Consider the following 14,372-nt stretch of genomic DNA (forward strand, 5'->3'; position numbering starts at 1 on the left):
CCCATTTTGCAGGTGGGGAAAACTGAAACCCAGAAAGGTTGTCACTTGCCTAAGTTCACACACTGGAATGTCACCAGAACTCAAATTCAGGCAGCCTGGCTCTGAATGAGGGCCCTGGACCACCATGCTCTCCTATCTCCCGTGTGGCAGCAAGGCGATTAGCCCTCTTCGGGCCTGTTCACTCAACCGTGAAATGGGCTTCCCATTAGTCACCTCTCCAGTTTGCTGCAAGGGTTAAACGACATCGGGCTTAGGTCCAGAAGTGTTTTTAAAATGGGCCCCTTTGTTTCTTCAGTTCCTTGCAGGAGGATGCGAGGAGAGGCCTGGCCGCCTGCCTCCCATGTTAAGTCCTGGTGAGTTGTCCAATGCTCCACTGAGAGGAGAGACAAAACAGGGCAGAGATCCAGACCCTGGGTCTTCCAGAAACCATGGGGCGAAGTGCCCAAGGGCCTGTGTGCCTCTCCCCACCCCCCACTCTCGGCTGGGTGAGGGGCCCCTTGGCTTTACCGCGGTCTCCCCGCTCCGGACCGGACCACACCGCATCCTGTTGGGGCTCTGCCAGAGAAGGGAGCGGAGTCTGGGTTCCCACTGGGAAGTCCCGCGGGGTGTGATGCAAAGCCTTCCCTGCCCCCCAGGCAGATAAATGCGCAGAGCCAGCCTGGAGCTGCTAGCCATCTCCGCGCGCCCTGCCTGCCATGACCCGCCGCTGCGCGCTGCTAGCCTGGGCCCTCCTCGGCCGGCTGTCCTCAGCCTCGGAGCGGCTCAAGAAGACTCGGTAAGCTGCATATCCATCGTGCCCCGCAGAGAGTGGAAGGCCCTGGCGTCCGAGCGCAACCAGCGCCTAGAACGGGCCCGTGCGCTACGCGGTGGTGTCGCACGCAGCGGGCAGCGCCTGGGACACCCCAGCCTCTTGCCTGAAGCAGGTCCAGAACGTGCAGCACTACCACGTGCGGACGCTGGGCTGGTGCGACGTGGGCTACGAGTGAGTGAGGAGAGGCAAAAGCTGGAGACGGGACTGGAGCAGCGGAGGAGCGCGGGCCCAGAAGACTGCAGGGACCCTATTCTAGAGCCGCCTGGCCGACACCCCGGGCACCTTACTCAACCGCGCAGCATCTTCGTTTGGCCCCAGGGTCGCCGCTTAGGGCTGGGCGTGTGCAGGCAGCGCAAAGATGCTAGGAGGAGGGGAAGCAGCTGCAGGCCAAGCTCTGCCCCCAGAGGAACGGACAGACTTTGCCAATACACAGGAAGATGTCCTGTGCACTGGATTCCCTTGGTAAGTCTGGTGCCTCGTTAAGCACCAGGCCAGGTTGCCCTCCCAGCTCCATTTACTGATGGCTGAGCCCTGGGGCAGGCATTCACCCTCTTTCAGCTTCAGTTTCACCTTCCTCCTCTGCAAAGTCAGGGGGGTCATGGCCCACTCCATCACTAAGCCAGCCAATACCACTTAGGACACTGCCTGGGAGTGGGAGCCCCCAAATCCATGGACTGTTGGTGCCTATTACTATGTGCCAGGCTGTGCGCCATATGCTGGGATGAGGGCACAGCCATGAGCAGTGTGAATCTAGCCCAAAGGGATTTAAAGACCAGCAGGCAGCAACAGGTGAGAAACAAGCAAAGTCAACAAGATGAATTCAGATGGTGAGAGAAGAGATGGAGAAAAGGAGCAGAGTGACTGACGCGGCTCCGGCATATGGGAGCCGAGAGGAGTGTAGTAAGCTGGGGGTACAGCAGAGGTAGAGGCCAGGAGGCTGAGTGAGTGGATCATTCCTGGGAGACAAAGGTCAGGGTGGCTGGAGGTAGCCGGGAAGAGTGATATGAAATGAGGAAGGAGTTGGCAGGGGCCAGGTGGCACAGGGTCTTGTGGGCCATGGGGAGGACCTCCGTTCTACTCTAAGACAGAAGCCATGAGAGGGATGTGAGCCTGCTTGGATATGAGAAGCTCCCTCTGGCTGTAGTGTGGAGAACAGACTTTTGGGGGGTGAGGGCAGAAACAGGGGCAGGGATTGGTTAGATCTGCCTCTGGGGCCCATGCCCACCAACTCCCTTTCCAAGGTAATAGGCTGGGGTCCTGCACACGGGCTTCTATAGCAAGAGACTCTACTGGTTCTCAAGCCTCGGTAAACACCAGAATCACCTTACTGGAAATGCAGGTTCCCAGGCCCCACGCTTAGAGACTGCTTCAGTAGGGCTGGGTTGAAGCCAGAAAACCTGAGGACCTCGCTTGGAAAAATCTGTAAGCCTTCAAGGGCATCCCCAGCTCTTCTGGCTCAAGATTTTACAATTCAAAGGCTCCAACTTCAAATTTTTTTCCAAAAGTCAGGCGCTCCAATTCTAAGCGTTTCCCTGAAGGAATGAAGAGCAGAGCTTGGCTCCACAGCCTCTAAATCACCTTACAGAAAAGCAAACTGAAGTTTGTTTCTCAGATTTTAGGATTCAGAGTCTGATCCAAATGTTTGGAATCCCCCTTCCTTGTCGCATCTTGTTTGGAGCCTCAGTTTTTTCACCTGTAAAATGGGGCTCCTGACTACCCACCAGGTGGTGGGGTTTGAAGTTTAAATTAGATGCTAATTTAAATTAGATGCTAATTAGCTCTACATTTAGCTAATGTAGAGTACCAACTGCTTGTGCCAGATGCTGGGGCTGTGGCAGGACCATAACTGGCCCAGTCCTGGGGGTCAATATCACTATGGTATTTCTAGTCTCTTCAATCCAGATTCTGAGAGTCTGGCTTCCCAAGTGGCAGATTCAGGACCCAGTATTAGAGTTCCCACATTCTGTGCATCCTTGGTGACCCTGTGAGCCAGAGGACTGAGGTGACAGATATCGCATCTCCAAAACGCCAGTCTTCTGGTTAATTCCAAATTTGTGCCAAATCAAACTCGCTCAAGCAGGACATGTTGAATGACTGAACCTGACAGATCTGCTGCCAGGATTGGAAACCTCAAAGAGGCAGATGCTGGGGCTCCAGGGTTTGTGTCTGGTTGCAGCGCCAACCCTAGAGTCCCTGATCCTGTCACTCAAGTGTACCCCAGCAGGGAAGAGGAAGCAGGAAGCAGGCTGGGGAGAGGGCAGAAGAGCTTCTCAGTGGACAGTTCTGAGAAGCATTAGTGTCCAGGACGTGACCTTGGGTAAATAATCTAAGTCTGCTTCCTCAGCTTAAAGTGGGGATGACAACAGTGCCTGCCTCTGAGGACTGCATGTGAGAATTCAGCAAATCAAGAGCTCAGCCAATCCTCCAGGGAGGCAGGAGAGAGCCAGACCATGTGGGTGGGAGTCACGGAGACCTGGGTGAAAATCCTGACTCCTCACAGGGCTGAGGATGCAAAAAGGTGCATGTAGAGCTGCGCTTGACAAATGGCAATGGCCACGGTCATTGGTCTTACTGTGGAAGATTAAAGGACAGGAGGAGGGTGTTGGGGAAATTGTGTGTGAGTGACAGGGACAGGGGCGGGGCGAGCAGAGAACAGGGAGTCAGTCCTCCCCCCGCCCGGGGAAGCCCTCCGTCACTCATCCAGACCACTCTCCCACCCCCACAGCTCCCTGATGCGAGAAGAGAGGCTCCAGTATGAGGGCCGGGGCTGGAACACCTTGGGCGCCCACTCAGGTCCCACCTAGAACCCCATATCCCTCGGCATCTCCTTCCTGGATAACTACATGGGTAAGTGACTGTCCAGCCATCAGCTAGGGGGCTGACATGGAGCCCGGGGGATGGCACCGCGTGGTGAGTAGTTGCTGGGAGGCTCTGCCACCTAGAAGCTCTGTGACCTCGGGCAAGTGACTCTGCTTCTCTGAGCCTTGTTTCCTCTTTTGGATAAAGACCATTTTCAACCACATGGTTTCAGTGAAGATTAGTCTGTCTCTATAAAAGTTCTCAGACCAGTCCATGGCACCTAAGAAGTGCTTGATAAATGCCAGCTATTGCTGCGGCTTGGCTGGGGAGGTCGGGGGGCAGATGAGGGCAAATAAGCAGTAATCTTGACAGCTGACACTTGCTGAGGGCTTACTCTGTACATAAAATAACTCTTTTGATTATCCCACAGCACTGTGGGCAGGTGCTGTCATTCTCCCCTTTCACAGATGAGGAAACTGAGGCACAGAGAGGTTCTGTCATTCTCCCCTTTCACAGATGAGGAAACTGAGGCACAGAGAGGTTAAGTCACTGCTTGGTGGCGGCAGGCTGGGTTCTGGGCCCTAGCAGGCCAGCTCAGAGTACAAAATCAGAAGCACTACCCACACTCCCTCTGCCCTTTTAGGAAGCCCCAGCCTAACTTCTGCCTCTACCTCCCACAGATCGGGTGCTCCCGCCCCGCGCCATCAGGACAGCCCAGAGTCTGCTGGCTTGCGGCGTGGCTCAGGGATTCTTGACTCCTAGCTACGAGGTCAAAGGACACCGGGATGTGTAGCAGACGCTCTCTCCAGGCTACCAGCTGTATGAAATCATCCAGCAATGGTCACACTACCACCGCGTGTAAGGCCCTGTCCGTCTTCTCACACACACACCCACCCCATCAGAAACCCCACTGCCTCCCCTCCCCCAATAAAGGCGAACCTCAAACTGTATTTCCATGTCCCGCCATCCCCCTCCCCACCCTCTCTCTCCCCCATAAGATCCCAGCCATCCCCCCACAACCTCCCAGAACTCTGACCTTGCTCAGAACCCAGAGGCCCCGACCCTGAACCAAGACCCCAGAGATCCCAGCTTGGAAGCCAAATCACAGCTCAGAACCCAGAGGCCTCAGGTCACAGCACAGGAATAGCACCAAGTCAGCTGAGATGTCACCACCAGAAGCTCAGGGGTCCTTCCTCACCTCCCGGGCAGTGAGCCATGCGGCAAGACACCCCCTCTCTACCACACTGCCAAAGACATCCTGGGCAGCATCTCTGCTTGAACTCCTCTAGGGACAAGCTGCTCACTCCCACCCCTCAGGTCCCCCCCCAGCGCCATCGCTTTAGAGAGTGCGGGAGTTTTTCCTGAGCCTGTACTCCAATCTGCCGCCCAGTCATAGGCATGGCCAGAAATACACACAGGTCCCAGTTACACCCCCTCCCCACCCAATCTTCATTCCTCCTCACTCCACCCCGACCCTTCAGTCATAAGCTGAGGGATCCCAAGAGCACATATGTTTATTTACAAAACACACTTACCCTCCCTCCCAGAATGCAATGCCTGCGGGAGACGTAGGGATTGGGGCCTCACACACCTGAGACCCCAACAGCACCAGGAGGAGTGGGGCCTGGGCGGGGCCAGGACACACCAGCCCCGCCCCTCACGCCGAATCCATCCGAATCCATTGGAGGGGCAGTAGTCTCTCTCTGAGGTCACGAGTGCACGTCCAGTCTGTTCATGTATTCCTGCAAGGCCTTCAGGCGGGCGTCGATTTCGGCCATGTCAGCTGCCTGGTGGTCCGAGCTGTACTCTGTGAGAGCAGGCGTGGCTGTGGGGTCCGTGAGGGGCCCAATATCCTGCCCTCAGTAGCATCCCAGTGGGCTCTGGGGCAGGTGAGGGGGAGATGTGGAGTCCCAGGCTCACCTTTGATGGGGACCCAGCCCCCCGAGTCTGCCAGGCGTCTCTGATGGCGGCCGCGTTCCAGGGGGCTAGGCTTCTGCTGCTGGGGGTGGCAGGAAAGGGGGTCAGGCACCCTCTATGCCTGCCCCCCAAATCCCACCGGCAATTCTGAACCAAAGGACCTCATAAAAATTAACGGTTGACACCTACTGAGTACTTATATGCAAAATAAGCTCCTTGTAGCTTCACCAGAACCCTCAGACATGAATGCCATTACCATCCCCACTTAACTGATAAAGAAACTGAGCTACGGAAGCTAAGTAGCTACCTTGAGTCACACAGGTTCTAGGAAGGGGAGGCAGGTTTCAAGACCTGGCAATTTGAGGCCAGAGCCGGTGCTCCTAACCAGAGTCTCCTGCCCCCACCTCAGCCCCATCCTCCTCTCCAACCCAAAGGTCTCAAAACACTGCCGCCAGGGCTTCCCTGGTGGCGCAATGGTTGAGAAGAGTCCGCCTGCCGATGCAGGGGACGCGGGTTCGTGCCCTGGTCCGAGGAGATCCCACATGCCGCGGAGCGGCTGGGCCCGTGAGCCATGGCCGCTGGGCCTGCGCGTCCGGAGCCTGTGCTCCGCAACGGGAGAGGCCACAACAGTGAGAGGTCCGCGTACCACAAAAAAAAAAAAAAAAAAAAAAAAAAAACCCACAAAACACTGCCTCCAGAGGCATTGCGGAGCCGCTTTTACAACCTGATCCCCTAGAATGGAATCATGGGAGAAAGAGCCAGCGAGCTTCCGGTGGTTTAACGCTGCCCCTGCCTTCTCCAAAGCCTGAGGAAAGACACTCACCGTATTGGACCCACTCCAGGTGGTGGGGCTGGGCGGCTTCCCCCGGCGATGAACGCTGAGAGGACGGAGTAATCAAGGACCAATGGGAGGGGTCTGTGGTACCTCCCACCTGGCCCTCTTCCTTGGTTTCAAGGCTCCAGCCTCCATCACCCAAGTTCCCCGCAAAAGACTGTTTCGAGTCTCCCCAGACACCTGTTTGGGGGCGGTCCTTTCCCCCAGCCCAAGTTTTACCCTCTAGGGAGGGATTCAGAGAAATCCTCGAACTCGCTGCAGGAGCTGGCGGACGAGTAGCGGCTGCGGAAACTGCCCACTAGAGGGAGAAGGAGAGTGTGAGCCTCTTGCACTGGCCACAGCCCCGCCCAGCTCGTCGGCCAGTCCCGCGCGCTCCGGCCCAGTTACCCGAGGAGCTGCGGTTTCGGGAGCGGTTAGCCGCGTCTCCTCGACAGGTCACGGCTGCGGGGGGCCGAGTTTGGCGAGACCAGGAGGTGGATGGACCGTCCCCGCTTCCTCCGCTGCCCAATCGGTTTCGCTGCTGCTGCTGCCTGGAGAACAAGAAAGGAGACGCCCACCTGTGCACCCAACTAATTCGGGAAAGGGCGTCGCTGCGCCCCGTGGGTCATACCTAAATAGGGAAAAATCATGCGGAGACACAGACCAGGTAGGGGTGGGAGAGACAAATAAGCAGGGCGGGGGGATGGGGGAGGCTGGCGATCAGGAGAGGGGATGGAGGTCAGGCGGGAAGCAAGAGCAGGTAGGGGGAAGGGGAGAGATGGAGCAGGTGACAGGTGATGGAGGTGGGAGTTGGGGATGGACGGTCAGAGGGTCAGGTAAAGGGGCAGGGATATGGGCAGGCGAGGAGAAAATGGGCGCTAACTTCATCTTGATCGCTCTCTGCTTCTTCTCCTTGGCTTTCACAAAGGCTGTTGGGTCGAAACGGGGCACGCGACCACCTAGGACCGGGTGGGGGTGGGGTGTGGCGAGAAGAGGAGGCTGGAGTCATAGGATCACGCCTCCACAGTTCTAGTTCCATCCACCTCCTCCCACGGGCAGGGCTGGGTCGTCACAGACCTGTGGGCGAGGGCGAGGGGCGGCCAGGGCGGCCTTGACCCCGGCCCCCGCGGTCGCTCTCCCGGGATGAGGAGCGGGCAGCGCCACGGCCACGCGACGTGGAGCGCTCCCGAGACGTCGAAGCCCGATCTTCCCGGGCCGAGGGCGGCACCACCGGTGTAGTCCGTCTCCTGGGAGCACAAAGCCCACTGTCAGTTTCCCACCAGCGACAACTCCTATCCCAAGCCTCTTGCCGGACTGCACCATCTCCGAAACTTCAGGCCCATCCCCCACCAACTCCTAAACATTCACGTACTTACACGATCCTCACAGATACCTTCTCCCAGGGTCCACCCCTATCGGAGCCCCACAAACCACGCCCCCCCAAACCCATCTGTCACTTCCCTACATCCTAACACATCCTTTCACCAGGCCCTTCTCCCAGAGGTCTCCCACAGCTCCCTGGAAACCCTTCCCAATTTTTCAACACCCACCCCAATACATGCCAGCAAACATCACTCGGATACCCACATGCTTAGCCACGCCCTTTCGCTCAACTAGACCTCAGACCCCGCCCCTTTTCGGTCCCTATCTCCAGGTTCAGCCTCCTGAATGCCGCCTCAGGCCTGCCCATCTCTCTACAGAGAGATGCCCATCGTTTTCAACTACTGTGTGTGTCCTTCCCTATGCCCCATGCAGTCCATTAGGCCCCACTCATCCCTCCGTTAGGCCCACTCTCAGGCTCTACCCGCCCTCTCCACCCTACCTGGGCCCCGCCCCGTCACTCAGGCCCCGCCCAACCACGCCCGGAGCCCACCTGCAGGCGGGGTCCACAGCTCCAAGGCCCCACCCACCCCGGGCCGCGCCCCTCACCCCCTCTTGTACATGGCCAGCTCGGTGTTCAGCGTCTTCAGCCGGACACGCAGGCTCCGCTCCGACGCCTTCACCTCCTCTAGCTGCCGGGAGGGAAGAGGAGCGTAGAGGTCCAGACTGAAGCCAAAGTCCGGGGCCCGCCGGCGCCCAGCAGGCCGCCCCGCCCCCTCACCTCCTTGGCCAGGCGGCGGCAATCCTGGCTTCGGCTGCCGGACCCGCGGTGCCCGAGGCCGCGCTCCTGCCGCAGCTCCAGCTCCAGGCCGCGCACGAGCCCGCGCAGCGCCTCGACCTCCTGGCGCGCCGCCCGCCCGGCCAGCGCCTCCTCGCGTGATCTGCCCAGCTGGGCCTCCAGCTCGCGCTTCTCAGCCGACAAGCGCGACACCCTGGGAGGAGGAGGTAGAAAGCGAATGCTGGGGCGGGGTGAGGGGCATGGTCCCATAATCCTCATTCCTCCACTGGGTTGGGCACGCACCATTTCTTGATTGGTAATTAGAGAAATGCAAATGAAAGCCATCAAGAGATGCTGAGCTGATAGGAACTTTATAAGACAGGGATCCAGCTCTCAACATCCAAACCCACCAGTCCCAACACCACCTGACAGTAGCAAATACACAGCCCCAAAGAGGAAGGCACTGTCCCAGAAACCTGAATCTGATTAGCCTATAGGTTTAACAACCACTTCGCGGGAAATAAACAACAGGGGACCACGTGAACCATGGAGATAAAATCAACAAAATCCAGGGACTTCCCTGAAGTCCGTTGAAGCTAGGGCACAAGTACACGTGCATTATACTACTGTCTACTGTGCGTGCTTGGAATTCTTCCCAATAAAACATTTTTTTAAAATCTGTGGCTCCCCCGCACTCTCCAAGGAGCTTCCCCATTCGGTCCCTTACAGCTGACTTCCCCCCTCCCCTTCTCTCCTCCCCCCTCCCTCTCCCATGGTGCTCTTTGCAAACGCAATTCCCTCCTCCTGAACCCTCTCTCCTCCTCCTGGCAGGAACCACTCCACTCATCCTCCAAACATCACATCCCAGGGGAAGCCTGCGTGCCCTCCCAGCCAGGCTGTCATGTCCCTCTATTCTCTCCTCTCCTGGCTCTCTGTACATTTCCTTCCCAGCACCAATCATGGTGGAGCTGACGTTGATCAGTGTGATTATCTGTTTTCTGTCTGCATCCTCACTCCAGCTGTCTGGTCACTGTGTAGGAACTCGGGCTCTGTGGCCTGGCTGATGGCATCCAACTCTATTCCACTTCTTTCAAGCTGTGTGACCTGGGGCAGTTTCACTTCACATCTCTGTGAAGTGGGATGATAATAATAACACCTACTGATAAGGTTGTAGGAATCTATAAAGAGCCCTTAGACTGGGTCTGGCACTGAGTGATGGCTCAGTAAACATCAGTAGGGCCAGGCAGTGTGCCTGGCACACCGTAGGAACTCAGTAAATGTTGGATGACTGAATGAATGAATCTTGGAGTCTTCCCAAACTCCCTAACTCCAAGCTGGGAAGAGAAAGGTAAGAACCAACTGTCCAGTTGTGGCTCTCAGGGCAGATGACGCCACCTTGTGGCCATCCTGGGAAACACATGCACACGCACCTGGAAGACTCGCAAGGTTCTCCAAGCCCCATGAGCTTGCACTTCTGGGAGGGGAGAGGTCTGGTCCTCCCAGGCAGCACTGAGCGCTCAGTCCTGGGCTAGCAGCTGCCAGCAGTGCACAGTGGCTGAGGAACCAAAGGTGGCTTGGGCTGATTGCCTGGATTCAAGGTCTAGCCAGGCCATATTACTTCACTGTGTAACGTGGGGCAAATTCTCTAACCTCTCTGGGCCTCAGTTTCCTCCTCTATAAAATGGGGACGATAGCAGTGCCTACTTTGGGAGGATTAAATCAGTTAAATCATACAGCACTGAACAGAGTCCCTGGCACACAATTAAATGCTCGATAAACAATAGCTACTGGTATTATTATTGTTACTACTACTAAAAATAGTATTAGCCCTCCCCAATGAGTGGGGCCCCCACCAGATGGAGACCAAGTCCCAGTCAGCCCCTCCACAGCCCTCAGCACACAGCAGGCACTCGGTAAACATGCCCATCAGGTTCCTGTCCCAGCCTCCCATAACACAGGCTCCCTTTCCTGCCTAGCCCCATCTCCATTTGCAATATACTCGGTGTGTATGTGATCAGTGTCTCTCTGCCCCCTGCGCTGGCACTACACCATGGCCAGGGAAGGGGCCAGCACAAGAGAGGCGCTTGGTGAAGGTGGATTCAGCTGAACAGAGAGCCCTGCCTCGCACCCTGTCTTTGCACATGCTGTTCCCTTTGCCTGTTTCCCTTCCCAGGCAGGGTCAGGTCTCACTCTGGACTCCCTCAGCCCCATCCATGGTGAATCTTCACTGTCTGCAGACAGATCTGTCTCCCGCACTGGACTGGGAGCCCCAGGAGAGGACAGGGCCAGAATTATCTCGGTCATTGCTGTGTCCCCAGCACCATTAACACATGGTGGGCACAGAGGAGGGGCTCAGAATAAGTATTTGGGGAATGAGGGACGGCTGTCCTTCCAACAGTGCTAAGCATTGGGTCCCGCAGTGCATGATGGGATGTGTCCCCCCCCAGCCCCAACCTCCCACCCCTACCCCCAGACTTACTGCTCCCGCAGATGCCAGATCTCAGTTTCCCGGCTGTCCCGAGTGTCCTGGCCATCCAGCCCTCGAAGGCGGCTCAGCTCCTCCTTTAGTGAGCGAATGATGCCCCGCAGGACCACAGGGTCTGGTTTGCCCTGGTACGGGAGGGGCAGCGGGTAGTGAATCCTGAGAAGGAGGATTAGAACCGTGGTATCTCAGAGGCCAAGAATCCACCCAGGAAAGGACATGTGACCATTTCTAGCCAAATACTACAGGAAATTGGCTGGGAGTCTTCCGGGAACACTTTTAGTTTCCTGATAAAAACAGCTGATACAATTAACAAGCACAGCCCTGTTCCATTTCCTCCTGCTTTGATATAGATGCAGCGCCTGGAGAAACAGCAGCCATTTTGTGACCATGAAGAGATAAGGATGCAGTCAAGAAGCCAACACGTTAAGGATGAGGAAAAGAAGAACAAAAACAAAAACAGAAGGAGCCTGAGTCCCTAACAAAACTGTTGAGTAGCAGCCATCTACCTAGACATCTCGTTATGTGATAAACTATTGTTTAAGGCACTGATAATGGTTATCCTGATACTTGTAGCCAAACACAATACTAAATGATATAACCCTTAACCCTGAAGATTCCAAAGGCTAGGCTTAAGCAACATCCCCACCTAGCCCTGAGTACCAGGGGTTCCTAAGTTCTATCCCCGTCCTCTCCCACCTGACCACCAGCTACCAGCCTGGTGGGTATACTTGTACCCACCTGTCAAACTCCACAGAGTAGATGAGGATCAGGTAGCGCTTGGAGTTGAGCTGGGCCGATCTCGAGGCCAAGGGGCCTGGGCGGCCCCCCATCTTTCGGTTCCGCAGGGACTCCAGATCTGTGTAGGTCAGCAGGTCAAGGGTAACCGACTCACTGCTCTGTTGGAGAGAATGGGAGGAGCTGCCAAAAGACCCAACGTGGCCATACCCAGAGCACACAACCCACACACCTGGGCCACGCCCCATTCATTCTTTGGGCTAGCTGGGCTTTTCCACCAGTGAGGCTGGTGATCAAGATGACCCTGCCCCATGAGGGGCTGCCACAGGACATCATCAGAGGGAGAAACTGAAAAGAACCTAAATGCTCAGCCATAGAAGACAGCTTAGTGCTGTGGCTTCCAAGTACTGTCCACAGACCCCTGGGGGTCCCCAAGACCCTTTCAGGGGAGTCCATGGGGTCAAAACACCTTGCATCATAATACTAAGATGTCATCTGCCTTTTTTGCTGTGTTGACATTTGCACTGATGGTGCAAAAGTCATGGTGGGTAAAACTGCTGGTGCCCATTAGCAGAAAGCAAGCCAGGGGCATCAAATGCACTAGTAACCATTGTATATTCCACTGCCACGCAGTCTCTGCAGGGGGATGGGAAGGAGGGAGAAACACACAAATAAATAAATAACCAGATAAAAACACAGAAAATGAAACCTAGGAATGTCCTTGATAAACCTGTAAAAATTACTAATTTTGGGGGGGCCGCACTGCGCAGCTTGCAGGATCTTAGTTCCCCGACCAGGGATCGAACCCGCACCCCCTGCAGTGGAAGCGTGGAGTCTTAACCACTGGACCACCAGGGAGCCCCAAATCATTAATTTTTTTGACTCTTGACCCTTGAGTGCACATATTTTTACTACTGTGTGTGACAAAATGGAAAGTACACATTCGGCTGCATATCAAGGTATGACATTTTCTAGGAAAAGCACTTGTGTGATTGAATTTTGAGCTAAATTAGCCACTTTTTCATGGAACACTATTTTTACTTGAAAAGGTACTGACAAAAACTACGGTTATTCAGTCTTCGATGTTTGGCAAGCATTTTCTCAAAAATGAACAAAGCAAGCCTGTCACTTCAAAAAAATACAGCTAACAGTATTTGTTTTGCAACAATAAAATTCAAACTCTAAAGTGAAAATTAGAATTTTGGAAAACTTGTATCTGCCACTGTGTGCTTGATAGCTTCTCAGTGTTGAAAGGCTTTCCTGGACAGATCAGTGAGGATATTAACAAATATGACTTCCTGATACTGTATAATGAAATGTGTCAACATTTGGAAGATTTGCACAACTCCGTGAACCAATATTTTCCAAATGACCAATGCATGATATTACAAATGATGCTACAAATGCATGATGTTAGAAAATGGGTAAAAGATCCCTGCAAAGTAAAGATACACCAATAGATTTTAATGTCACAGAACAGGAAAAGTTCACTGGTATGGTCTCAGATTCCACACTGCAATAAACCTTTAAGAAACTACCACATGTCCAGTTTTAATGTGCTGGCAAAAGAGGATATGCACAATTATCTGAAAAAGCTATTAAAGGACTCCCTTTTTCAGCTATGTATCTTCCTGAGGCAGATTTTTCTGCATGTACGTCAATCAGGACATATCACAACAGACTGCATTTCTCTGTGACTTGAATTTTCTCCATGATTATCACTATCATTAGAATTACAATCAGAATAAGGCATTTACATTTGGGAAAGAAGAAAAGAAAATGATAGCCCTGTTCCTTCAATGAAAAAGAAGGTAGAGGGTCTTGCATACATCAGGTGGGCATCTACCCTCCCAGAGACCCAGGGAACAGACAGCTCCCCCAGCCCCCAACCCTGGCCCCTACCTGGGTGAGGGCCGACTCCAGCATGTTACAGAAGATGTTGAACTGTTTGAAGTTCCCTGTCTTGTGAGTCAAATCTTCGATGACTAGGTAGGGAGAAAAGTCCTTCCTCAGGTCTGACCACTTGCCCAGCCCAAGGGCAATGCACCCAAGCTTTCCACCTTTCCCCAACACCAGTGTCTCTGGCGCAAGAGATGAGCCCTACACCCCCTCCCCAGCTTAGAGAGCTTCTAGTCAGGTAGAAGAGGCAGGTGGACAGGATCCTGACTGGCCTCATCTTCTGGGAGAAGCTGATCCCAGGGAAGGACAAGTGAGCCCACCCAGGCTGGCACACTCACAGCTGGCATCGAACTCGGCCCGCCACTGGTCGGCCGTCATCCGGTCCTCCACCTCCAGCTCTAGCACCTGCCCAGACACCATCACCCGCACGGCATGCTCCACACCCCGGAAGACGTAGTCCACCTGCAGGCCAGCTGGCTGGTCCATGGCCAGTGTCGCTGGAGAGGGGAATGAGACAGAGACCCAGAGGGGCTGAGAGCCCAGACTCAGGAGCTGGAAGGCCAGAATCCTGGTTCCACCATGTACCACCTTAGGAAAGAGACTTTGTCTCTCTGTGCCTCAATTTCCTCATCTGGAAAATGGGTACAGTAATGGCACCTACCTCATAGAGCTGTCATGAAAATTAAATTGGACAATACACGTAAAAGCACTTGGAACTGTGTCCTGCACGTTACTATGCCCAATACACGCTGGTTAATAGAATATATGATTTCCAATAAGAGGATCAAGATTAATACTATTGATTATTAATTTA

At 54.7% G+C, this 14,372-nt stretch overlaps 2 protein-coding genes across 2 annotated transcripts; one reads left to right on the forward strand and one right to left on the reverse strand.

Moving 5' to 3' along the window:
• Positions 1-695: 695 nt before the first annotated feature.
• Positions 696-4,472, forward strand: PGLYRP1 (peptidoglycan recognition protein 1). Its single transcript, XM_007458502.1, is given in 5 exon segments — positions 696-734; positions 737-850; positions 852-982; positions 3,537-3,658; positions 4,291-4,472. Coding segments are annotated over 5 exon segments (588 nt in total).
• Positions 4,473-5,319: 847 nt separating this feature from the next.
• CCDC61 (coiled-coil domain containing 61) lies at positions 5,320-14,044 on the reverse strand. The gene is made up of 13 exons (XM_007458674.1): positions 13,897-14,044; positions 13,562-13,644; positions 11,663-11,820; positions 10,919-11,080; positions 8,443-8,653; positions 8,271-8,353; positions 7,419-7,588; positions 7,225-7,300; positions 6,750-6,892; positions 6,582-6,660; positions 6,351-6,405; positions 5,531-5,609; positions 5,320-5,417 (listed from the first exon to the last, which is right to left on the reverse strand). The coding sequence occupies exons 1-13, from the start codon at positions 14,042-14,044 to the stop codon at positions 5,320-5,322; spliced, it is 1,545 nt and encodes a 514-aa protein (XP_007458736.1).
• Positions 14,045-14,372: the final 328 nt, after the last annotated feature.

Source organism: Lipotes vexillifer, unplaced genomic scaffold (assembly GCF_000442215.2).
Source record: "Lipotes vexillifer unplaced genomic scaffold, Lipotes_vexillifer_v1.1 scaffold371, whole genome shotgun sequence".
Lineage (NCBI taxonomy): Eukaryota > Metazoa > Chordata > Mammalia > Artiodactyla > Lipotidae > Lipotes > Lipotes vexillifer.

Coding starts and splice junctions, on each gene's coding strand:
- CCDC61 (XM_007458674.1), bottom strand. CDS start 14,044: ATGGACCAGCCAGCTGGCCTGCAGGTGGACTACGTCTTCCGGGGTGTG. Junction 8,654..10,918: donor ATCTGGCATCTGCGGGAGCA/GTAAGTCTGGGG, acceptor TCCTCCTCCCAG/GGTGTCGCGCTTGTCGGCTG. Junction 7,589..8,270: donor CTGGCCATGTACAAGAGGGG/GTGAGGGGCGCG, acceptor TTGTGCTCCCAG/GAGACGGACTACACCGGTGG.